The sequence below is a fragment of the Lathyrus oleraceus genome, chromosome 5 (genome assembly GCF_024323335.1).
Source record: "Lathyrus oleraceus cultivar Zhongwan6 chromosome 5, CAAS_Psat_ZW6_1.0, whole genome shotgun sequence".
NCBI lineage: Eukaryota > Viridiplantae > Streptophyta > Magnoliopsida > Fabales > Fabaceae > Lathyrus > Lathyrus oleraceus.
In genome coordinates, this window is record NC_066583.1 from 191,497,016 (window position 1) to 191,523,133 (window position 26,118).

At 34.1% G+C, this 26,118-nt stretch overlaps 1 protein-coding gene across 1 annotated transcript; it reads right to left on the bottom strand.

Moving 5' to 3' along the window:
* Window positions 1–13,808: 13,808 nt before the first annotated feature.
* Window positions 13,809–14,803, bottom strand: LOC127082580 (uncharacterized). The gene is made up of 3 exons (XM_051022812.1): window positions 14,585–14,803; window positions 14,412–14,474; window positions 13,809–14,176 (listed from the first exon to the last, which is right to left on the bottom strand). The coding sequence occupies exons 1-3, from the start codon at window positions 14,720–14,722 to the stop codon at window positions 14,048–14,050; spliced, it is 330 nt and encodes a 109-aa protein (XP_050878769.1). The 5' UTR covers window positions 14,723–14,803; the 3' UTR covers window positions 13,809–14,047.
* Between the last annotated feature and the right edge of the window lie 11,315 nt (window positions 14,804–26,118).

Consider the following 26,118-nt stretch of genomic DNA (forward strand, 5'->3'; position numbering starts at 1 on the left):
ACCTCTGTCCTGATCAAGCCTACTTGATAGTGATGTTCTTTTTCTATCTCTATCTCCCTATTTTTAACAATATCCAATGTTATTTCCTTATCATAAACTTTTAAAGTTAACGTTCCATGGTCCATGTTGAGATTGCATCGACTTGTCTACATGAAAGGTCGACCAAGAATGATGGGTGTCTCTTCATCTTCAGGTATGTCTAGGATTACAAAATCAACAAGAAAACTCAAGTCTTCTATTCTCACCAGTACGTCTTCTGCTACACCATATGCATCCTTTCTCGAGTGATCCGCAAACTTCAGATTTGTCTTTGTATCACTGACATTTTTAATACCCAACTTGTGATAGATTAATAATGGCATCAGACTCATACTAGCTCCATAATCAAATAGTAACTTGTGCATGATACTGTTACCGTTCCAGGATCCTTCTATTTGTTTGGAATTTTCTGCCCCAATGAATTTGCATTATGCTTTTCCTTCAAGGTTACCAGTTCTTTTGTTGTTGGTTTCTATTTGCCCATTACCTCTTCCATGAATTTTGTGTACATGGGCATTCTCTCAAGTGATTCAAACAAAGACATATGGCCCTTTATATTTTTGAACATTGTCATGAATTTCTAAAAGTCAGACTCACTTGGATCCTTCTTTGTCACTCTCTGAGGGTAGGGTAACTTAATCACTTGTTTAGTATCCTTTTTATTTTTCTCTTCAGTTGGCTTGCCAGGTGGTATAACTTTTTCATCTTTAGCTTCCCTCTCCCTTTTCATTGTGACAATATTAACATTTTCATGATTTCTTGGATTTTGAACTGTTTCACTTGGTAAGGAACCTGGTGTTCGTGAACTTGCTATTTGTTATGCTATCTGACCCAGCTGAACTTCAATATTTTTTATAGGGGCGGTGTTGTTTTTATGATTATTTCTAGTTTCTTCTTAGAATTGCATACATTGAGCGACCATGTTTTCAATGGCAATCTCCTAGTCTTCTTTCTTTGGAGCTTGTTGTTGCCGTTGTTGTTGATATTGAGTTTGATATTGACCTTGACCCTGTTGTGAAACATTCCCTCTCTGATCTTTCCAAAAGAAGTTTGGATGATTCTTCCGACCTGGATTGTAAGTGTTGTAGTAGGGTTATTCTGCTTCAAAAAATTTATCTCTTCAATTTGTTAAGGGGTGGCAAAGCAATACACAGTGTGGTGAGGTCCATTACAGATTTCACAAGTGATGGTATGAGCAGGTTGAACCTGGGATACCTGTTGGGTACCTATGTTAATGGCTTTCAATTTATTTTCCATCTTCAGCAGTGACTGTAACTTCCAACCGAGTTTTACCTTTCTCCTTTCCCCACTGAGTTACTTCCTCGTGGATGATTTTTGTTTCATCTTCCTCCCTAGTTGATTATCTGGATGGGACCACTCCCCTTGAGTTATATCCTCATTGGGTTGAGTCTTGATTGACCGTTTCTTTCTAGATCTTGTCTACATAGATGCTTTGGGTCCCTTGAGAGTTTATTACCTAGTAATTGTTAATATTCTTCTTAAGTTTGAAGTTTGTTACTTCTTGCCCAATACCCGGCAAAAGTAACCTTTTTCTCTCCCCAACGTATTCATTTTCATGTTTCCCTAGGAAGTCTATCCTTGATATGTTCATCCTAACCGATGACGAATATTTTCTTCCCCTGTTTTGAGTCTATCCTTGATATGTTCATCTTAATCGGGGACGGATATTCTCTTTAATGGTATTCGACCCAGTAAAAAGGTAGTTTTAATCCCTACATTTATTCCCCAGAGAGTTAATCCTTGATATGTTCATCCTAACCGATGATGGATTTTCTTCTCTTTGCGGTCTTCTGCCCAGTAACCGGTAGTTATAAATCCTGCTTTTCTCCCCTTTGCAGAGCTTATCCTTGATATGTTCACTTTAATCGGTGAAGGGTATCCTCTTTTTGGTATTCTATCCAACATTCGATAGATGTAATTCCTATTCTTTTGTTCAGGTAGTTTATCCTTGATATGTTCATCCTAACCGATGACGGATATCCTCCTTAGCATCCTCGGGAAAGTCTATCCTTGATATGTTCATCTTAACCGATGACGGATTTTCTTTCCTTTGAGTTTATCCTTGATATGTTCATTTTAATCAGTGACAGATATTCTCTCCCTTTGGTCTTCTGCCCAGTAACCGGTAGTTGTAAATCCTTATTCCTGCCATTTTTCCCTAGTGAGTCTATTCTTACCCAGTAACCGGTAATGAATACACCCTCCTGGAGGCCCTCAGTGAGTCATCCTTGATATGTTCAGCCTAACCGATGACGGGTGTCCTCTCTGTCATATCTTTATTATCTCCTTACCCAGTAACAGGTAGTGGATAATAGATTTCTGCTCCTCCTGTGTTGAAGTTTATTTCTTCTCCAATTGAGTTGAGTGCGTATTTCTTTAGTGAAATCGTTTTTCCTGCATGATTCGAGTACTTCGGTTTTATTCTGATCTATTTGTTTTCCTTGTAGTTGTTCTTTTGTTTCCCCGACTGAGTCTTTCCATTTTTTATGGAATTCCTCTAGTCCCCCGACAATTTTAAGTCGTAGCCTAGCCTACGCACAACCTTTTTATCCCCTCATAGTCTCTGTCTCCCTAGTGAGTTTTCCTTATGGAATGCATTATGCTTCTGCGGATCGTCGGTCCCTCTGATTTCTTTTACTTTGTGGCAACATTTCCCCACAGAGAATTTGTTTTTACATTCATATCACAAGCATCATGAGGTCGAAGCGAATATTTTAACCTTCACCTCCTCATCTAGAACGTTCTTAAATAGGGGCAGCTGTAAGACCCTAATTTTGACCTAAGATCCCTCATGCCATCTCATCATATGCATTAGCATTGGGATCATACCTTGGCATTCTCCTTGCCCCTCTTTCATTGGGTTTGTTTTGGGAGAGATCACCAAGCACCATGTGATTGTATCATACTTGTATTTTATCATTTTACTAACCAAAATACCAAAAATATGTCTTTGCATTTGCCTAACTCTTTTGTAGGTAGGGCATGATCACCTTGATCTATCAAGTTCACATTTAGGGTTTAAGACCCTCATTGCTAAGAGCACAACCAAGGAATGATCCACAAAGGTTCTAGGCATCATATATGAGTCCCCATGATCTCTACATGTTATTTTGATCATGCATTCTTCAAGAGTTTGGAGTTGATTTGTCTTGGAAACCCTAGTTCATCTGGGTATCTTAAGTAACTTCTTCAACAAGTTTCTTCACCAGTTGATCAAATTCCTCAAGCGATACTTCAAAATTCATCACCTTATGCATATATTATCTACCATGAGCCTAAAAAGTCAAGAGAATTGCAAGTTAGCAAGTTGATGGATGGTGGTTGACCAGATGAATTCATCTGATCAAAATTTGGGTCCCCCTAGACCCTATCTCCTACAATTTTCATCATATGAAAATGATTCCAAGTGCAAAGTTACTATAAATGACAATCCAAACAACTTTCATGTTGGGGTCTAGAGCTGAGTTTGCTTGGAAAGTCATTTTCTATGTTGAAACATTATAGGTCATTTTGTCTAAACCCTAATTTGAAAGTCAACTTCCCAAGTCCATAAATTGCTCAATTTGTATGAGATGAAATATTTCTAAGTTGCAAAATCAAATTCATGATGTCTACTGCAACTTTGATGTTTGGAGTGAGATTTAAATCAACTTTTATGAGCATGTGATATGAGGATACATTATAGGTCATTTTGGATCAATACCATTGAACAAGTGATTTTCCTTAATTTTAAAAATACATATCTCACTCATTATAAATCCAAATGATTCCAACTTGGTAACCATTTTGAGTTTCTTAGAAAGAGCTACAACTTTTATGAAGACACTTTTCTCATTTGGAGCTCACATAAAAAGTTAAGCAAGGTGGAATAATTGAATATGTGACTTGACACTTAGAAAATATTTTAACATGTTGAAATATCCAAACTTCCACCTCAAAATGCATCATGATACAAGTTCCAAATGGAAAAGTGTTAAACATAAGATTTGTTCCTCTTGATGTAAGATTTCCAAAGAGTCCTAATTCATTCATTTTGGACTAAGTTTGATAGGTCTGCACATGGTGTAAATAGACTTGTATCAGTTGGCAAAATCAAAGCTTCAAATATTCAAACAACTTTGCCTTGCCATTCAAGCTTCATGCAGACCTCATTTTAGTTGATTTTGGACCTAAATGGATTGCTTCATGGGCCTGCACATGCCCATGCAAGCATGTGCATTGCATTACCAAATTTGGAGAATTTTTCAAGTGTGCAAATAACACTTCTCATGGCTATAAATAAAGGTCCCCTGCATTAATTCAAAGGACCCTTGCGCGTCAGCTTTGCCCCCAACTTTCCGAACCCTCTCAATTCAAAGGAAAACCTGAGAAATTTCATTTGAAATTTGAGTTTGAATCTCACTGTTTGGAGATTCAAAAACTCGAGGATCCAAAGCTTTGCATTAATCTTAAGCCACTTCCACAAACTCCATAAGCAAGATCAAACATGAATTGAAGCAAGAGAGATCCATTTCTGCACAACATTGAAGGTAATTTTCCATATTTTTCTTCTCTTCGAGTCTCTCTTAATACTCATCAATTCTCTTGGATCCTTGGTTGTCTGAAGTCCTACCAATGTAGGCAAGAAGATTGAGTTGCTTTGAGGTTAAATCGAAGAAACTCAGTTGACACACCTCAAAACTCAATCCACGTATCTCTCTATATATTTAGAGTTAGTTAAAATTGAGGTGATATTCGTGATCTACGCCATTTTATATTTAAGATCATGTCCTCTTTTTTCATTTATGATATGGTGATGACTTGACCAGTCGGCCAGGGTCATCGGAGAAGATGACTGGCCTTTGGCTCTGGCGATGCGCTGGAAGCGTTCAGAGCCATTAGATGAGTTTGGAATGTTTTAATCAGGAGCGTACATTGTGATTACCAGGCGTGTGGATGTTTGACTCAAGTGCATCATGGAACGTGCGCGCTCCAATACTTGATCTACCACCTCAATTAATGAGGCAGATCAAGTGGTCCACGTTTTTTTGATTATCTAATTTTTTTTATTCCTTTGATTTTCATTAATTTATATTAATTTTAATATTGATCCAAAGAATATGAGAGTTTCACCAAAAAATTTCAAATAAAATTCTCTTTCATTTTCTAAATTAAAATTATTTTTTGGATCATTATCAATATTTTTCATGATTTAATTGATTTTGTGAATATTTTTAATTGTTTAAAAATACTTTTAAGTCTCCAAAAATTCTGAATTTTTTTTCTCTAAGGTCCTTTGACCTTGTTTGACCTATGATAAGTCTCATGGCCATTTCTTTGGTGTTTTGATGAGGTTTTAGGAAATTGACCAACCATATTTAATTTAATATATTATTTTTAATATTTTTATTTGTTTAAATGCCAAATTAATTGTGTAGAGCCATTTTAATTGACTTTGTGAGTTTAACTTGTGTTGTTGGGCCTTGGTCAAGGTTGATTTGACTTTGTTAAGTTAAGATCATTGGATTTAGGGGATTGATGGAATGTACATTCCATCTCCCAAAATGATTGAATGATCTTAACTTGGTAAAAGTCCTCTTTTGTCCAATTTGAGTTTGATCCATTTGCCCTCCCTCTTCATCTCATTCCCCTTCTTTATGCATTCATGTCATGGACCTATAATATCTCAATATCCTAAGGCTAGTTGATTGCAAAATCAACATAAGTATGGATGAGATTAGGTTCCCCACTTTGCATATTCTTTTTGTGTGTGGTATGTTTCATGAGCATAGTTCATCATACTATGTATCTAACATGCATTAACACCAAAATTCTATTGCCCGACCTCAAATAGTTGTGACTTCTACATAAGTCCAATTACGATTGCTTAACATAGTGCAAAATTTTGATCCAAAAGGCATAGCATTCTAGTTAGTGAGATTGTAAGTCTCCCCTCTTTCATGGTATTGTGTGGAAACTTGGCCTTTTTTCCTTCCTTTGGAAGATGTCTTTGTTCAAGGATCCATGCTTGTGATAAGTGGGTTGAGTGTTCTCCAAAGAATGACTTAAAGAAATGCAAAGCAAAAGCAATACTAACTTCTAACTCATTTACAACTAACATTTATTTCCAAGTCCTTTACTTTTAATGCAATTTAATTTTTTAAGCCTTATTCATTTGCCATTATTCATACCATTCTAATTGTTTATGTTAATGTCATTTTCACTTTGTCCACTTAGACCATATTGTGTGATATATTTTGATTGTGTATATTGTGTTTGTTTGTGTGGTCTTTGACCATTAATGTACATGATAAGAACAAAAAACCCTAAAGAATATCTTGTGTGGACTTTTGGTTTGATATGAGACAATTGGACTTTGTGATTTGAAACTTCATCTGATACATCATTGAAAATCCATTTAAGTTCATCTACAACATGGTCATTATGAAGCTGTTATTTTGAACTTGTGACTTAGTGCATTGTGGAATTCATCTGCTACATGGGTAACTTTGAAGAAGATCATGGTGTTTCCAAGTTTGGATGTGGCTATCTTTATTTGATGTCTTGCTCTTCAAGTTGATATATTGTGCATTGTTTGTTGCTTTATTATAATGTCCAAGGGAATTTGGATTTCTATATGACATTCTTGTCTATTGGACTGCAGCTCATTGGTCAGATCTTTTCAACTCTCAACTTTTAAATTTATGCTTAGGATTAGTCTCTTCATCTCCTCCCCACTTCTTTAATTTCAAAATCACTCCCTCCTTTCAAAAATACTTTTTGCTTGTGTTTGTAGATTTTCAAACTTTGACCACTTTTGCAAACTAGAAACTTTGGCCTTAAGCCATTGCATTTTCAAACTTCTTTTCTTAATCAAACTTGTAAATAGACTTAAATATACTTGACTTAAAATTTTCAACAGCCAAAAAGAACTAACTCATTCAAACCATTTGTAGGCCTTTGTGCCTTTCAAACTTAAATTTTTGTTAAAAAGTAATGTACCCACTTTGAAATTGATACCACAAACTACGAGGTTTGGATCCCTCATTTTTATGTTGGCACGTAGGCACAAGTCCGAAGGTCTTGTCAAACACAAAAATATAATTAACAAGTTCTTTTCTCATCCCCCCATTTTATTTGTTTGCAAACATCATTTGTACAAAAACACGTATGCACACAAAGAAGGACTCCCTAGGAGTACCTAGGACACTTTGGATGCTAACACCTTCCCTCTGTGTAACCAACCCCCTTACTTGTAATCTATGGCATTTTATTAGTTTTGATTTGAAAACTTCTTATTTTTTGGGTTTTGTTCGTACTTTTCCCTTTTCCCTTGGAAACAACAAAAGCACAGTGACGACTCTTGTTATTTGATGTCTTGCTTATCCATAGCTTGATGATCATGAATTTACTGCTATAATATGATAATCAAAATTTTAGATCTCAAAACAACTTGGAAGCTTATTTGTTTCCACTTTTATCATTGGAAATATTTTGTTTTAGTTGTAAAGAGAGGAGGTATGTAAGAATTTCTTAGTTTTGTTATGTTCATGGATTCATGATTTTGTTAATGTGGAAGGGTGTTATGGTTATGAGTGAATGAAAAAAATATGGAAGGTTTCGAAGGTTAGTTTGGATAGGTTTTATGGTGTGTGATAGTGTCCTTCAAAGATTGTGTATGGATGATGATATTTATGGTTAGCAAGGTGGTATATATGTTGTTACTGCATTGCATGGCCACTGATAAAGAGAAAGAAAAGTTCATTTTCTTTCAAAACTTATTTACTTTTCATGTTTTCCAAAAAGGGAGATGATATTGAATGAGGATATTATTTGTAGTGTATGGCTTGAATGTGTTTATGGTGTCAGAAAAATGAAAGAAAAAATGTTGTGGTGGTCGTGTCCTTTTTGGTGAGTTTAAGATGAGTGAAGCTAATATTAAAATGAAAATGGTGATGATAAGGCCATGTTTGGCTTAGGAAATTGAGAGAGAGAGAGACTAGCGTTGGGGAATGGTGCATCGTTTTCTCTGTTGTGGGTAGGTTATTGGTTGTCTTCAAAATTGAGGGAGAGATTGACTATGGGGAGAAGACCGTTTTGGTTGTCTTGGGCTCTCGGTTATTCTTTCAATGCCAAGTGTATGGTTATATAGTGTGCACATTAAGGTTACCAACTTATTTTTTCCAAAAATTCCCCTCTAAACATTTTTGTAGTACAAAATGAGTGTGAAATATTTAAACAAATAAAAATGAAACAAAATAAAATAAACAAAACAAAATAAAAAAAACTAAATGAAACCATAATTAATTCTATTTTAATATTCTGAACATTTTGACAAAAAAATAAAAATAAATTGACTCAAAAATGAATAAAAGTCAGGCACGAAAATGCCTGAAAAATTAAAATGAATGTACTACAATGATCAACGGGAAATAAATGACTCGGAAACATACAGGGTTTTGTCTAATTTTGAAATGGTAAGCACCCGGATAAAATGCTTAGACGGACCAAAATGTGATCGAAAAATTAGCCGAAAAATAAATCGAGCACACCTGGTTAAACTAAACGAAACATAGATTAATAAAACTAATGTCTGCAAGCTTGATTTTGAAACTTTTTCACCCGCTATTTTGACACACATTTGATAATTGATTCAACCGGTTTGTCTGTAAATCCAAAAATTTATTTCGACTGACATTCTAGGCATTATGCGGTATGGAGCGCGTGTTATGCTATGCAGATATGCAACAACTATGATGAATGTATTAAATCGGTGATTCGGGATCAAAATCGGGGTGTCATATCATGCACCACTAGAAGTCACTGAAGTAGATCTTTATTGGGTCATCTGGTTCATTTTGATTCACTTTGAAAAAAAGAGATTCATATTTAGCTAAAATAAACCTTGCATGATTCTTTATCATGATCCATGCATTTCTCACTTCCATTCATGCATGCATTACATTATTAATAAGTATCTCAATGACACACTTTCATTTTGGCTTTTGTTATTCAATTGGTCTCACATTCATAATGTTATAATTCAAGGACCTAATTGATTTCAAATGGAACACATTCATTTTGTTTTTGTTTAAGATCTCTTGTTCATAATGTTAAATTCAAAGGTTTAATTAAATTCAAAATAACAAATATGCATTCACATTTTTCAAAATAATTTCCAAGACTCACAATTATAATTCATCAATAGGTTACAAAGAGACTTATCATGTGTAATTCATGTTTTGTTACATTTAAGGTTTATGTTACAATTTGAAATTAAAAAAGGTGCCTAAGACCTAACTCTTATACCCTAATTCTCAATGGTTCCATAGTTTTTTTTCTTCACCACCAAGGTAGACCCTCAAGCAATTTGTTCACATATCCATCTTCTTCTCCAAATTATCCTTCAACCATGTCCATTAAGCAAGAAAACCTAACACCAAAACAGAAAATTTTAGTTCAAATAAATACCCAAAACAATGTAGAAAATCAACCAAAATTCAAAGAGAGAAAAGTGAATAAGTTGTTACTGCAGTAAGTAATAACAAATACAACAAAAATTCAAATGGCCACAGAAAGACAAATTCAACATGCAGTAAAAATACAGCAGTGCAAATTCACTAAAATGGAAAAACACAATTGAAACCACTTTGATTCCTCTGCACCATTCGATATTCATCAACCTATAGCATAAAAAACCCTAATCAGCCCACTATAAAATCAACAGTAAGAAAAACAGAGATGGAGAAGAAAACCTTAGCAATTCATACATATCGAAAATCATCACAAATAAAAAACCTAGCAGCATTCATCATTTTGATTCACATATCAGAAGAACAAAAAAAACAATAGCCATCAAAAAATCATCAAGTAAAACAACACTAAGAAAACACAGAGAAATTTGACACGAAAAAACAAACATCCACCATTCATCACGATCTGTGGCGTAAAGGCTGATCAAAAGGAGAAGATTTTTAAAGTAGAAAGGAGTTTCGAGTAGAGCAGAGGGAAGTTTTGTTACCTTTGAAGCGACCTCCATCATATCAGAGTGAATCACCATCTCATCGAAGCTAACACCACTGAACCGGAAGTTGCTTCCTTTCTCCTTTTCGGTATGATCACTGTTGCTTTTCGCTCCTTCTTCCGATTCCGACATCATGTGGAATGAACATTTATTTTGGTGTAAAAATTGTTTTGAGTTGGTATGATTGTGATAAGTTTTAGGCTTTTCTATTTGACTCCTACGTGCTCTATTAGATGATTTGATGTTTGTGTATTTGTTTTTTATTTTTTATTATTCATCAGTGGTTTTGTTTAGAGGTGGATCGTTGGTTTTTCGTTGTGTGACCAAAAGCTTTTTTTTCCTTCTCTTCTTCCTTTTCTCCATGGTCATGTTGTTGGTTTTTGATGGGGGGGTGGTTTGCTTCTGAAAAAGATAAAGAGAAAAGCTTGTTATCGAAAGTAGAGAATGAGGGGGGAGAGGCAGATCTATTATTAGGGTTAGAGGCTTGGTTTTGTTTTTTATTGTTTATGGTTGGTTTGGATCGGGTTAGACCTAACTCGTTTTGAACCCTAATCCGCCCCCTTGTGTTTTTTTGGGATGGTCTTCCTCAGTGTTCTAAAGTTGTCTTTCTTAATTTTCTAAGTTCAAAATTCATATTGAGTTCATAATAATTCTAGGTTTGGTTTTGATTGAATGCTAATTTGGTTTGATTATTGCTTACTTGTGTGAATGATTTGCATGCTATATTTAATTTTATTTTTACCTTTTCTAGACCTTGATTTTTTAAACAAGACAAAAAAAAATACATGATAAAATCAATATTGTAAGATAAGTTTCAAACACTTGATCAAGATCGATTTAGTTTTCAAAATCTCACCAACTCAAGCTATTTCCAATTCATTTTCCATTCGCAAATCAAAACTCGATTAACATCGAGCCATTTTCCAATTCAAAAATAAAATACTTAATCATACTTAAACACCATTTCAAAGAGTGAAAAGGGAGATGGTATATAGCATCCGATTCCTCTTCTCAATTGTTTGGATACGAGTTTCCTTACTTGATCATTCGAACGATTGTCATCTATTAAAAAACTTACCATCCATTTCACCCTAAACCTTTCTTCTAACGAAATCAAAACCTAAAATCATTTTCATAATAACTTGGATGAAAAAGGAGGTGGTATATAGCCTTTTATTCCCAACCCCGAGTACTTGGATACGAGTTGTCTTACTCGACCATTCGAGTATTCGTCGTCCATCCAAAATATCTTAATAATATCCAAAATCCTTTTTGAAGTTAAAGATGAAAAGGGAGATGATCTAGAGCCTTCCATTCCTCTCCATAATTATTTGGATACGAGTTGCCTTACTCGACTATTCGAGCAATCGTCATCCGACAAAATACGCAACACATCAAATTATTTTCTCGCCGTCATGCGATCTTCAAACCCTTTTCACAAATGAACATATTTTGTCTCGAGATGATGCAAAATAATATTCTGTCCAGAACTATTGAGTTGAGATAAGTGGTGTTTTCCCGTGAATCTTGATACCTAAAAATCTATTCAATATGATGCAAATGTCAGCTCCTCACCTATTTTGTGTAAGTTAATGTTTTACGTCGACTGATACAAAATAACTTTCGCTAAAATCAACCAATAAAGAAACATTTTCTACCCAAAACTACGTAAGCCTTGTTAAGCACCCTAATAAAAAAATAAACATTTTTTTCCTACTCTTCTTTTCCCTTCCAATAACTCGAGAAGCCTAACATTTCTAAGATAACACTAACGCGCACAACTAACCAAACGGTTCTCGTTGAGTACAACGGACATAAGGGATGTTAATTCATTCCCCTTGCATAATTGACTTCCGAACCCTGATTTGGTTGCGACAACCATAATCATGGTTGTTCTTTTAGGGGTTTTATCGATATTTTCCATTTCCCTCTTTAGAAACAAATAAAGTTCGGTGACCACTCTGTTAAGTTCATCCCACGAGTGTGCGATTATGCTTCGCGAACGTCGTGTTTTCATTTTTCGAGGTAATATATATATATATATATATATATATATATATATATATATATATATATATATATATATATGAACACTATTAAAAGCAAGTTTGAGATTGGGAGCCACATCATCAATAAGCAGCCTCGTTCATGGCATCAGGTCATAATGATAATTTGTTACAAGAACTTTTAAAAACGGAAACAAGCATACTCTTAGTTAAACCATTTGATTATTTAAGAAACTAACAAATCAAAGTGATTTAGTTTGAAACTCATTGGGGTCCCACGACCAACACAAAGACAATAATCTTGTTTATGAAGTTTAAAGAAACCGTCTTTCATTTGTGTCTTATTTGTTCCATGTAGCGTTTTTTCCACTCTTTGAGTCCAAACCACACACAGATCACACCTTTCCCATTCTTCTTGCATTTTTTTATGCTTTTATTTTCTGTAAATCGTTGTACTTGAGTTCTATGATTGTACCTACCCCAGTACTGTATAAGGAAACATTGCACTCTGTGGGTCCAATAAATTGCACAAAAGTTTAATAGTATGACTCAAATATTATATATGTATCTATATATTCACAAAATTTGCATATGCTCATGCAGGTATGGTGCAAGCACAAAGAAAATGTTTATTTTATGAATGGCTATCACGAAATAGTACTAGTTGAGTTCCATTGAATACTTTAAGCATGTTGTCGTAGATTTAATTTCTAAATATATATAAATTTTGTTATTAAAGACAACCATTAAACATTCTCAGGATTTATTACTTTATTTTTGTTTTATTTATTGTATTTAATTTATCTAACTACTTTACTACTAATTATTCATAAGAGTATCTTTATAAATGAAGTACACATATTTTATTATTAAAATAATTCTAATTAATGATCATCTTAAGATAAATATAAAAGTTAAAAAAGAAACTCATAATTAAATTAGATGGATAACTAACTAAGTTTAGGAAAGAATCATACTAGCCTTGTACCACTCTTTTACGAAAGAATTACATTAAATAAAAATAATCAAAATACATATATTAAAAAAAATACTTAATCATATTTAATTTATGTAAATCCAAAAAAATAAAAAATAATTAGTGCAACCTTAGAGCTATTATAAATAAGTGTACCACTCTATATTTAGTGAAAAATATTTCTTTTAATACCAAATTGTTAGAAATTAGTTTTGAATGATATATTTATGGTTTGAACTCGGAACTTCCAACTCATTTTAACCTATAACTCATTTAATTTAAGTAAGTTTAACTACCTCCCACTTTATTTTGTAAAAATTTAATATCTAAATTATTTTATAATTTTAAACAAAAAAATAATTCTATTAGATATTATAAATTTAATCTATTTATTTATTAGTTATTGAATAAATTTAAAACCTATCAATAAATTTATGCCCTAAAAGTTAACTTATGAAGTATCCAATGTTTTTACTACCAAACAAAGTCACACTCATTTTTACATTTGTTATTTCACTTGAAATGAAGTAAGTAGTCAAATTCTTGGAAATGATGGTAGTTCATAAGAACTTTTAGAACAGATTAGTCTGTTTTTAAATTTATTATTGTATTAATGTTAACGCCGATCACAAAGTTAATTTTTCAACTGATCTTATGAAGTTTTTTTACAGACACTCTCTAAAAGCTTTTGTTCTTACATGCAATATAATCACCATTAACAATATATAAAAATAAAATAAAATAGTTATTTTACAGATTAAAATGATCAAATCAACAATACATATTTTATTTTAATTTAAATCCACAAAGGACACGAGATAATACAAAGATAATTGAAATATATCACTGACAAACTTTCCAAGAACCAAACACAGATCAATAACATATCCCAATCAAAGGTGCCAATAAACTGTTTAGAGATAATAAACCACAAGCAAATTGATTTATTTTATTTTAATAAAAAGTACTTTTCTAGATTTTGCTTCCATTTCAATGGAATCTTCATTCATCATACTCATCATCTTCGTAGTCTTCGAAGTCGTCTTCGTAATCGTCTTCATAATCATCTTCGTCATCATACTCAACAGCATTCTCTGGCGTCTGTCTGGAAATTGTAACAGGCTTCAACCCCTAACACCACAATTAAAAAGCACATCATGCATGTCTCATAATTTTTCATCTTTGAGTTTTGATAGTATAAGCTTTTTGAGATGAAGTAGAGTAATTCTAGTTTGAGTAAGAACTTGTTAGATCCTGTTCTATTTAGAAAATTTTAGAAAACTTTTAAGAAGGTACTAGATCCATAATAAGACTTAAAAGTACAAACTAAAAAAAGAAAATAAATAATTACAAAATTAATGTTTACCTTCAAGAATATTTTCAGAGCTTCCTCTTTTGGGTGAGTGTTGATCACTTTCAGAGCTTCTTCCTACACAAATATGTTTCAATTTAGTTACATGTATAAAAATAGAGAGAAATTCAACAAAAAAAAAATAGATAGAAATCTAAGAAATAATTTATAAAAAAATAAAATCTAACCCTTGCTAAATCTAATTCTTCTTGAAGTAAAGTTTTTGGTTCATTATCAATAGAAGTAGTTCTTTCAAGGTTGGAAGGAGGAGCAATTGGTTTCTCAGCTTCAACATTGTTGTTCTTCTCTACAATTTGATTATTCATTTTCACTAGCAGAGAGAAAAACAAGCTTACACACAATAAAACACAACTACAAATGCACTTGTGATCTTGTGATCTTTAGGTTAATATTGAAGGCCTATTTATAACCAAAAAAATGAGTAAATAAAGAATATTAAGAAACAAATTATTTATTTTTACCATAATTTTAAGAAGAAAAAAATGGCATCTTTGACTAAGAATCATGAAAAGGGGGTAAGAGTGAAGAGTGTGAGATGAATACACAGCTGTGATTTTGATGAGAAGAACTAACGTGGCAGACATGGCGAAGAAGAAACAGATTGTTATAAACAAATGGCAATAGTAACCGATGAATGTAGCGTCATAGGCTTTATTACTTGATGAGATTAGCAATAGGTTTACAGTATATGACAAACAAAAAGGTTGCCTTAATTTGTTGGTGGTTACATCATTATTATCAAAGGTAAGTAAAGTACTTCACAGAAAATAAGGAACAAAGCTAGTTTCTTAGCATGAAAAAAGATAACTATTTTCTTAGTTGTTAAAAAAACATATAATAGTCTTTATTTCAAAATTTATTTTTTATTTTTTATTTGTACATCATCTTTAACCATGGTGTATATGGATTAATATGGATTGAGTTAAATTGGATTTGATCTAATTTGTAATCCAATTCGTTCAAATTTTAATAAGTTAGATCAACGAGTTTGTGAGTTACAAAACTCAAATCCGATATTTGAATTAAAACTATACAGATCGTTATGGGTTGAATTAAGTATATTCATAAATAAATAAATTCAGATGATTTTGTGGGATGGTTCGATTTGGGTCAACAAGTTCGTGAGTCGATTCGCACCCATGAATACCCAACTTTGATTTTGAGTAAAAGTAATTAATTTTGAGTTGATTAATTGAGTTGGAATTAAAAATAATATATTTTTAGATAAATCATGATAAAGTAACTTGAATAATAAATTTTAGTGTGTAAAAATCATGTTAAAAACTATGAATTATAGGTTAAATATAATCAATTAGAAAGCATAATCAATTTTGCTCAAGAGAGCAATCAAACATGTTAAATTCATTTCTAAGAAGATAATCAATTCTACTGCAATCAAATATCTTAAAATCAATTTAATTTTGAGTGCTCAAACCAAAACATAGAATATTTAAACAATTTTTAAGATTTATAATTGATTTTGATGTGTTTGATTAATTTAAATTAAATGATATCTTTAGAATTGATATACTGAATTTTGTAATTTTTTTTGTTTAAATGTTTTTTTACACAAAAGTTTAATTGTTCAACTCATATTTGCATTAATGTATCCAAAAATAAATTACTTTGTCTTCAATTCTTTTATGATTACGCAATGAAAATTTTAATTTAAGTGAATTAATTTTATAAAATAATAATTTATGTTTGCATAAATTTTTGAAATATGAATTATACAATAAACTTTATTATAAAAATCATATCTAAACTTAAAAAATACAAATCTTAACGTCAAATAAATTCCATTTTAAAAAGTATAATTAACTAAACTCGAAAACAACCAAATATGTTAAAATTAATTTTATAAATCTAAAATTTTAAATACTTTAAATATGAAATAAAACATACACTAAGAATCAACTTTATAAAATCAATTTAATCAAAAACAATTTTTGTCACGGTAGAATAAAATACACGCTCAATCTCGCAATTTTCTGGATTATAATCTATCTCAATTTCTAAATAAAAAAAATCTCCTTAATTATAAACCAAAAGATCAAATTTACTGTATTTAATTATGTCATTTTAAAGGAATTTTTATTTTATCTGAATGTTATTTTGATTGTTGAAAATTATAATTTTCCAATTATAATTTATTTTTAATAATTTTGGCTTAAATTTTTTTCATTAAACTAAATCATACATCTTTTCCAATAATGCAATCCTTTATTAAAGTTCTTTTACTAGAGAAAGTGTGCGAGAATAAAAATTCATCAGAAAGTGTACTATTTTTTATTTTATTTCAAGTTCCGCCTAAGAAGCATTAATTAACATGAAAATAATGTAATCAGATTTTCTCTTTATTTATAAACTTAACTTCTATATAAATGCATGTATTAAAACGGTTCATTAAATTATATTATAAACATAACTCTTGTTTTGATAGTTTAATAAAATTCCTACTTGGAGATTTTTTTATTAAACTAAATCCCCCTTTCTTTTCAATAACTTTTTTCCTTTTCTAAAATTATTTTAGGAGTGAAAGTTTGCGTGAATAAAAGAAAGTGTAACTTACTTGGGACTTAGAGAGCACTTTAATAAGCCCTCTTTACATCATGAGGTTTTTCTTAATTCAAAAGTAAACTTAACTTATGTCCTTAAAACAAATTTTAAGTAGTTTATTTTTCTATTCCACTGTCTCACGAGTAGTTAGAAATTATGTTTTATGTGATTGCTTGATATAAAAATTCTTGAATTTTATATATTGAAGTTCACTCCCTAAATTAATTCGGAAAGATGGGATATTCTAAGTCTTTTTTATTTTGGATAACTTTGATTAACTTTCAAAAGGTAACAAGATAAGAAAAATACTTAGGTGTAGCGAGAATAATCATCCAATATTACAAGAATATAGTAATTTTACAAAAATTCATGGATTTGAATGAGTCAAAAAGATCCATATGCAAGAGTTTTAAAGGCCTTGTAAAAATAATATTTTTCGATTTAAAAGAGTCCTATACTTATTAGTTCTTTTGACACACATCACATAACTGATTCTTTTCAAAAGGGTGATCCAAAACGCAGCGGAAATTAAAATTTTCTCCTTTAGTGATCCTTACGAATGAGCGTGATCAGTGATAAAAATCGTTACCTCTTATGGCGATTGAAACCTTTGATGCAGATCTAAGGAGTGATCACGGACGTTGAATGATGACAACACCTCTACGCAGTCCACACGAACGGATTCCTTCGGTCTCAGTGCTAGCTGCTACGAATGAAGGTTTTGAATGAGAGAGAGAGAGAGAGAGAGAGAGAGAGAGAGAGAGAGAGAGAGAGACGAAGTTTCATCTAATGAAATTCTTTTGCACAAGGGTTCTATTTATAGAACCACTTGTGTGGCCTGCAAGTTAAAAAGTCCACTTAAATGTATGTTGCTAATATCTTATGGTATACCAAAAAATCAGTTAAACGTGTGGTACCTTACTATATTTCGTATTCTACTTAAGTGCATTGTACCTTACGATGTTCCACAATTCACTTAAGTGCACCGTACCTTATGGTGTTCCTTATTTACTCTATCTCTCATCAATCCGTCCTTTTGTGTGTGATCCTGTAGATTTTCGTGACATTGGCAATTATATTAAATCACGTATTTAACATAATAAACAGTGAGCGGTATCTAGCAACACATCACTGCTACCCAAGGCACGAAAATGTCATGTGATCTGACAAATCTCTTTTTTGTGATAATACTTGTGTGAACAATTACCCTTTTTCCCTTATGTCTATATTGAACACAAGGCATAGACCGTGTCATCCTTGTCCAATTCAATATTAAGCCCTTAGACACTTATCATGTTATGCAGGATGGACAAATTCCATATAGGTCACTCATGTCCCTCAATATGCTTTGTGGATGTAAGACCCTAATTTTGACCCTAAGATCCCTCATGGTATCATGTCATTGCACAAGTGCATTGTCTCAAGGATCATAGCATGTTTGGCTCCTTAACCCTAGGGTTGGGACTTGTTTGAGTGATCTGAGATCACCAAGCATGCTTGTATCGTATATTATTGCTTTTCTTATTTGACTACTAACCAAAATCACAAAAAATATGCCACTAATTCTCTTTGTTTTGAAGCTCAAGTGATCATCACTACGCCAAAAACTGGAATAGACAACGCACCTTAGAGGGCGCTTTATTACAAAAGCGCACTCTAAAGTGAAGCGAAAAAATAAGGAGCGAACAACTGGAATAGACAGCGCACTTTAGAGGGCGCTTTTGTAATAAAGCGCCCTCTAAGGTGAAGCGAAAAAATAAGGAGGAGATAGAGGGACAAAAATACAGGGCGCTTTTTAGAAAGCGCCCTCTAAGGTTACCCTTAGAGGGCGCTTTTAAAAAAGCGCTCTATAAGTCCATGTGCATTTCCAGTTTATAAAGCGCTTTTGGAAAGCCTTAGAGAGTGCTTTCATAAGCGCCCTCTTAGGCCCCATTTAGAGGGCGCTTTTTTTCCACAAGCGCCCTCTAAGGTCCCCTTTAGTAAACATTAAAATTATAACATACTGCGCGTTTTGTTATTTCACTCTCTCTTATTTTCGTTCTTTTTCACGTTAGGGTTCTCACAACTACGATTTTCGCTACTTCTAAGGCGTTCTCCTTCCACCTCTGTTAGATTTACGACGTTTCCTCCTTTTATTAATTCGTTGTTAGCTGTTCGATTTTGACATCATAGGTATTTTTCTAATCTTCATATTACTTGGTTTCTCTTCTGACGTTCACTATTGTTCATTTTTGGTTTCATTTTTCTTGGTTCATACATTTATTGAGTATTCTCAACAATAATTATTGTGTTACAATGCTAGCAATGGAGACTAGGCATTATGGGTTAAATTTCACCAATTGTTCCATTTGTTTCTCGATGTTGAAAAAGGAGGCAGCAATATCTAAAACACCTTCTACCAATCAAAGGTACACTATGCAACTTATGAGTGTATTTATTCTAGCATACATAGCGTAGCTAGTAACTTAAGAAGTTTAGGTATGGATGTTATTTGATAGAGTAAATTAGAGTCGACTATTCTTCTGTTAGCTTTCAGTTAGACCATTATACAATTCTACATATATATTTTCTAGTCAATGTTTATCTTTTGTAAAAACTATATGATGATATATAACTATGCTACAAATTAGTGCATACCACTAATGCTTAATGCATGGTTCATACATTCTCATGCTATTGAAGTCAGAGATATCTGAAAATGTTGAGAAACTAACTCAATAAACCAAAATTGTTTTGGTTTTGGGTTGTTGTTGGAGACATGAATGCCCTGCACAGAAACTAACTCAATAAAGCGAAATTGTTTTGTCTCATCCCATTTTTGGTTTCTCTTCTGAAATTGTTTTTTGTTTATTCTAATTAGTAATGGATAATACATGGATGTCTTCCAATCGATTGTCGAGAGAGTACGAGAATGGGGTATCAGAATTCGTTAAGTTTGTCGTTGCGCACGCCGAAGACCCCAGTAGAATGATATGTCCTTGCTTGGGTTGTTGTTATGGGAAACGGGTTGACGCAGTTCAGTTGACATCGCATCTAATGAGGCATGGAATTGATCGAAGTTATACATGTTGGAATTTGCATGGTGAGAAAAGTAACGAGAATGTTGAACAGGGGGATAGTACGACCTATGCCTCAAACTATAGTGGCGCAGATACATACGATTGTGATCGAGTTGAAGAGATTGCAGAAGCACTTGAAGGAGATCTTAAGGATTGTCCCGAAATGTTTGAGAGGTTGGTAAGTGATGCAGAGAAACCTTTGTATGATGGTTGCACTAAATTCACAAGATTGTCTGCGGTATTAAAGTTGTACAACTTAAAGGCGGGCAATGGATGTGAAGGTGAGAAAAACAAGAAAGGGGGGTTTGAATTGTTTGAAAAATAAGCGCTTTTGCAAAATGAAATCACACAATAATTTTATACTGGTTCGCTTATAACACAAAGCTACTCCAGTCCACCCGGCCAAGGTGATTTCGCCTTCAACAAGGACTTAATCCACTAATCTTGAAAGATTACAAACAACCCCTAAGAGAAAAGAAAATCTCTTAGTCCTCTCAAGTCTACAGACTACAAAGAGTCACTTGAGGAAATCAAATAAAAATAGATACAAGATGTGTAATCTAGAGTGCTTCTAAGAAAGCAAATATTACAAACTTAAGAACAAAATTTTTCACTTTGATAAGCAAAAGCTTAGTGAAAATTCTTTGAAGAACAAAGATGTTTTTCTTGAGCGTGATATAATTTCAGTATAGTTTTGGCTAGTGATTTCTTCGTGTGTACTGAATGAGATTTCTTCTCTATTTATAGGAGTTGAAGTAGAGTTGAAGTAGCGTTGAATCTGTTGGATATTGAGATGTAATTACGCCATTCCATTAATAGCTTCTGCAGTAGACTTTTTCACTTAGAAGTGACTACTTACCACAATTAGTATCTTTTCTCTTGGAAGTGGAGATTAACGTCTCTTTCTAATTGAGGAAATCCATTTGCAGAACTTTAACTTGGCTTACACGTTACTTCATCATGATTAACAATTCTGATTAGAGTCTTTGTGTATCTGGAGAAACTTGCTTCTGATGTTATCTCTTGAAAGTTCAGATGGTGCTGATAACTTCAGAGTTTACAGAGGACATTTGTTCAGAGTCAGAGCTTCTAGACTTTACTTCATGTTCAGATGCTTCTGATACTTTGTAATTTTGTCCAGAGTCAGAGCTTCTTGAAACGAGATTTCTCTTTAGATGCTTCTGATACTTGAGATTTTGCATCTGATCTTGTTTTGCATCTGATGACATCATCAGATTTATTTCTTCTTTCTTTAGAACCCTGCACACTTAGAAACTTTTCGTTAGGGTACCACTTTTGGTTTCATCCTTTGTTATCATCAAAATCATGGAATCTATTGTAGAACTATTTTTGTTCTTACAATCTCCCCCTTTTTGATGATGACAAAACAAATAAAATTATCAGATGAAACATGAAAAATATTAGATCAGATAGACAAAAGCTCCCCCTGAGTTAGCGCTAGGGAGTTCAGAAGTTCTTACCAGAGCTTTCCAAGTAATTAGGTTTCTGAAAACTTTCTGCAAATGCTTAACTTTAAAGTTAGAGTTATTTAATCAGAGCTATTATTTAATCAGAGCTATTTATATCAGAACTATTTCTACAATTGTTGCAGAATGCTTAAGGTTTTAGACATAGTTTTCATCAGAGCTATTTAATAATTTCTCCCCCTTTTTGGCATAATCAAAAAGGCATAAAACATAAAAAAAATAATAGAGAGAAAAACACTTCATTAACCAAAAGCACAAAGGCAAGCAGAAGTCAAAACATCAGATTCAACAGAAATATCAGAGCTAAAAAAGAAAAGAAAAGACAGAAGCAAAAACACTAGGCAAACAAAAGAAATCCTAAGTGCCTAAGGGTTTGGAGGAGGAGGAAGTCTCTGTAGTAGCATAGCAAACATATTCTGGAGGTTTTCATTCAGAGCGTCTTGCTTGTCCATCCTTGCCCGGAGCTCACTCTGATCTTGCTTGATCTCTTGCTGATCTTGCTTGATCTCCTTCAGAGTGTTAAGAATCAGAGGGATCGCAGAGGAAGACTCCCCCTGAATCAGAGCCTGCTGAGCTTCAGCTTCAGCAGCAGCTTGGGCTTCTGCATCTGCCGTAGCCTTGGCTTCAGCTTCCTGAATTCTCAGAAGTTCTTCCAATCTCTTAGCTTCTTCTTCTGCTTCCTTAGCCAATCTTTCTTCTTCTAATCTCTTGGCCTCAGCTTCTCTAGCCAGTCTCTCTTCCTCTAATCTTCTGGCTTCAGCTTCTCTAGCCAGTCTTTCTTGAAGTCTTTCCTCAGAGTCTCTGATGTAGCCATTTCTGACTTGTTCAGAGATACTCTTCAGCCTATAAGACTCAGAGGTCATCCAACTAATAACTCTGTTCCAGTGTGTCCTAACAGATTTAGGATCATCACTGACTTCAGAATTTTTAGCCAGAGACTTGATCTTCTGGACTGAGGATTCTGCAACCTGTATAATGGCCTCCTCAAGGGTAGGTATGATAATTTTAGGTTCAGGTTCAGGTGAATGAGGTGGAGAGTTTTGAGGGCTGAGATTTAGAGGTTGAGGTTCAGTTTCTGGTTCTGGCTGGGGTTCAGATTCTGCTTCTGGTTGAAGTTCAGAATCTTGGTCTGGTTGAAGACTGGGGGATGAAGCATAGAGTGGGTTTACATCTAATGGGTCAGAGTCTGGGCTAGGTACAGCGGGAATTAATGGTGGAGTGATATAAGGTTCAGATGGGCGAATTACAGATGGTTGAGTTTCAGAGGGTGTGGTGGTTGTTTGTGGTGGAAGTGAGGTTTGATTTTCAGAGGAGATGATGGTTGTTTGTTGTGGAATAGAAGTTCGGAGGGGAGAGGTTACTTCAGTTTGTGTTTGAGTTTGTGGGGCGAAATTTTTAGCATAAATTTCAGCTATTGTTGGGGAGTTTGGGTCAGAGTGTTCTTGATCAGAGGACTCATGATCAGAGGACTCTTGGTTAGAAGAAGGGGAAAGGTAAGGGGGTGATTCATACTCAGAGGATGAAGAGGAGCTGTGGTGATATAGTTGGTTAGGGTCAGAGGTTGTTGTGAAATTGCGAGCAATTTTTAGAACAGGTGGAGGTTGAGAGGTTCTGGTGATTGAGGGTGGTATTTCTGAGGTTGTATATATTGGTTGAGAGGAGAGAGGGTTAGAGGAAGCCATTACAGATTCAGAAGAGACAGGAGGAATGGACTTACCAGAAGAGACATTCAGAGGTGCTGAAGCTTTGGTGCCAGAGGTTTCTCCGATTCTGGCTTTCTTTGCCTTCCTTGCTTCCTCAGCTATCTTCTTCTCAGAAAGGCCTCTTTTGTATCTGACCAGATCTTCTACAGAGTCCAGACAGTCTTCAAGGCGGAAATCAGAGATATCAATGCCTTCATCCAGACGATCCTGAAGGTAGATAGCAATGGCATCTCTGGGTTCATTCTTGAAGAACCTTTCAAGGCCATGAGGCATCTTCCTCTGATCCTTCAGAGCTTCCCAGGTCACATTCATAGTGGGCTTGACTCTGATGTCCTTGATGATTCCCATACTCCTCAGATTTTTGGCATTCAGAGGCTTTCCAACGTCAATTGCCAGATCATCCATACATCTGGTCTTCTCCAGAGCATCTACCAGCCCATGCTCAATGAAGATGTCAGAGAGCAATCTTCCCAGAGGAATGTAGGATCTGGGCTTCATATTATTCCTTGTTTCTCTGACTGAATCCCTCAGATATCTGAAGAGGAGAACAGGGAGGTTGATTGGAATACCCTTCTGAATACAGTAGAGGATGCACTTCTGATCAGCATTAATATAATCTGAAGAGTTGGAGGCTGGACGGTGATGGATTGTTCCCAGGATAATCTTCAGCCAAACTCGGAGGTTCTGATGAAGCTCCTTGTTCTTAGATGGGTTTCCTTCAACATTTGCCTTGAAGATTGTAGGATTAATGACTTCTGTGATGCGCTTGGACCTTGGAGGAATGTTGTAAATCCTTTTACCTCCAGCTTTTTCCATATTCAGCAAAGAAGCAATAGACGCTTCTGTGATAATGATCTTCACTCCCAGAACAAAAGAAACGATGAACTCATCATCAGCATCTGCACATCTCCAGAATTCTTTCACCAGAAGAGGATAGATTGGACCATACAATCTGTTGAAGTAGGTTTCCCAACCTTGCTTGCGAAGATCTTCAGTTAAATCAACGCCATTTCTTTTCAAATTCTCAAAATCCACCAGCGATTCACACAGTACATCCAAACCTTCAAAGGGAGTTGAAAGATGAATGTGTTGTTCACGTTCCAAAATATGAGGTTCTTTGTAAACTGGGGTCGTGGTAACATCTACAACCATGGGTGTTTGAGTGTTTGAGGTTTGGGGGTTAGAAGCAGCTTCCATTTGTTGGGAGAAGTTAAAAACTGCTTGTTCTTGAGGATTCATGATGAAGATTGATGAAGAAGATGAAGAACTGAGAAGGTTGCAGAGAAAACTTCGAGAGAGGGTTTAGGGTTTAAGAGTGAGTGAGAGTGATAAGTGTGTGAAATGTGAGAAAAGTGTTTATATACTAAGGGTAAAAACACATGCAAAACGACACACATACCAGCGTTAGCACAAAAACCAAAATAGCACGTTTGGGGGAAAAATGATTACAGCTCATTAATGAATGTCTAATCCCAACAGTAAGCACACTGCTCAAGGAGATTTCAAGCGTTCTGACCTTTGATTTCTTTTGACAGCTGTCTAGAAGTTCTAGGGTTAGACGCATGTTCCCCACGTGTTGATGTTTCTGATCTTCAGGAATACCAAAGGATTTCTGAAGATTTCTAACTCAGATATCTTCTTAACTTGGTAGAAGTATCAGAGTCAGAGGCAGAAGTATATTTGTTTTTATCAGAGTCTCATTTTACATGTTCAAAGCCAAATTTTACTCAGGACAATTTTTAATGTTCAGATTTTCTAAGATGAAACGAAATCTATCTTCAGCTAGAGGCTTAGTAAAGATATCTGCCCATTGATGTTCTGTATCAATGAACTTCAGCGTTACTATCCCTTTCTGAACATAGTCTCTAATAAAATGATGTTTTATTTCTATGTGTTTGGCTCTGGAATGCAAAATGGGATTCTTACTCAAACAAATAGCAGCAGTATTATCACAAAGGATAGGAATGTTACTCTCAAATATTTGTAGATCTTCTAGCTGATGTTTCATCCAGAGCATCTGAGTTGTGCATAGTGACGCTGAGATATATTCTGCTTCTGCAGTTGATAGAGCAATTGTTGACTGTCTTTTGCTAGCCCAGGAGATTAAGTTGTTTCCCAGAAGCTGGCAATTTCCAGATGTGCTTTTACGTTCTATTCTATCTCCTGCATAATCTGCATCACAATAACCAGAAAGCCTATACTCTGATGTTTTCTCATACATCAGGCCCAGGTTAGGGGTTCCTTTCAGATACTTAAGAATTCTCTTAACAGCTGTTAAATGAGATTCTCTAGGATCTGATTGGAATCTGGCACAAAGACAGACGCTGAAGAGAATATCAGGACGAGTAGCAGTCAGATAGAGAAGAGAGCCTATCATACCTCGATAGAGCTTCTGACAAACCTTGTTGCTTACCTCTTCCTTCTCCAGAATGCAAGTTGGATGCATGGGAGTCTTTGCAGAATTGCATTCAGACATATCAAACTTCTTTAGAACATCTTTAATGTACTTGCTTTGATGAATGTACGTGACTTCTGGAGTTTGATTGATTTGAATTCCCAGAAAGAACTTTAGTTCTTGCATTAGACTCATTTCAAATTCTGCCTGCATTAACTTAGAAAATTCTTGGCAAACAGAGATATTAGCAGAACCAAAAATAATGTCATCAACATAAATTTGGCATATCATGAGATCATTTTTATGATTTTTACAGAAGAGTGTAGAATCAACTTTCCCTCTGATAAAATTTTGTTCCAGAAGAAAATTACTTAAGCGTTCATACCAAGCTCTGGGAGCTTGTTTAAGTCCATATAAGGATTTTTTAAGTTTGAAAACATGTTCTGGAAAATTTGAGTTTTCAAAACCAGGAGGTTGATTTACATACACTTCTTCTGA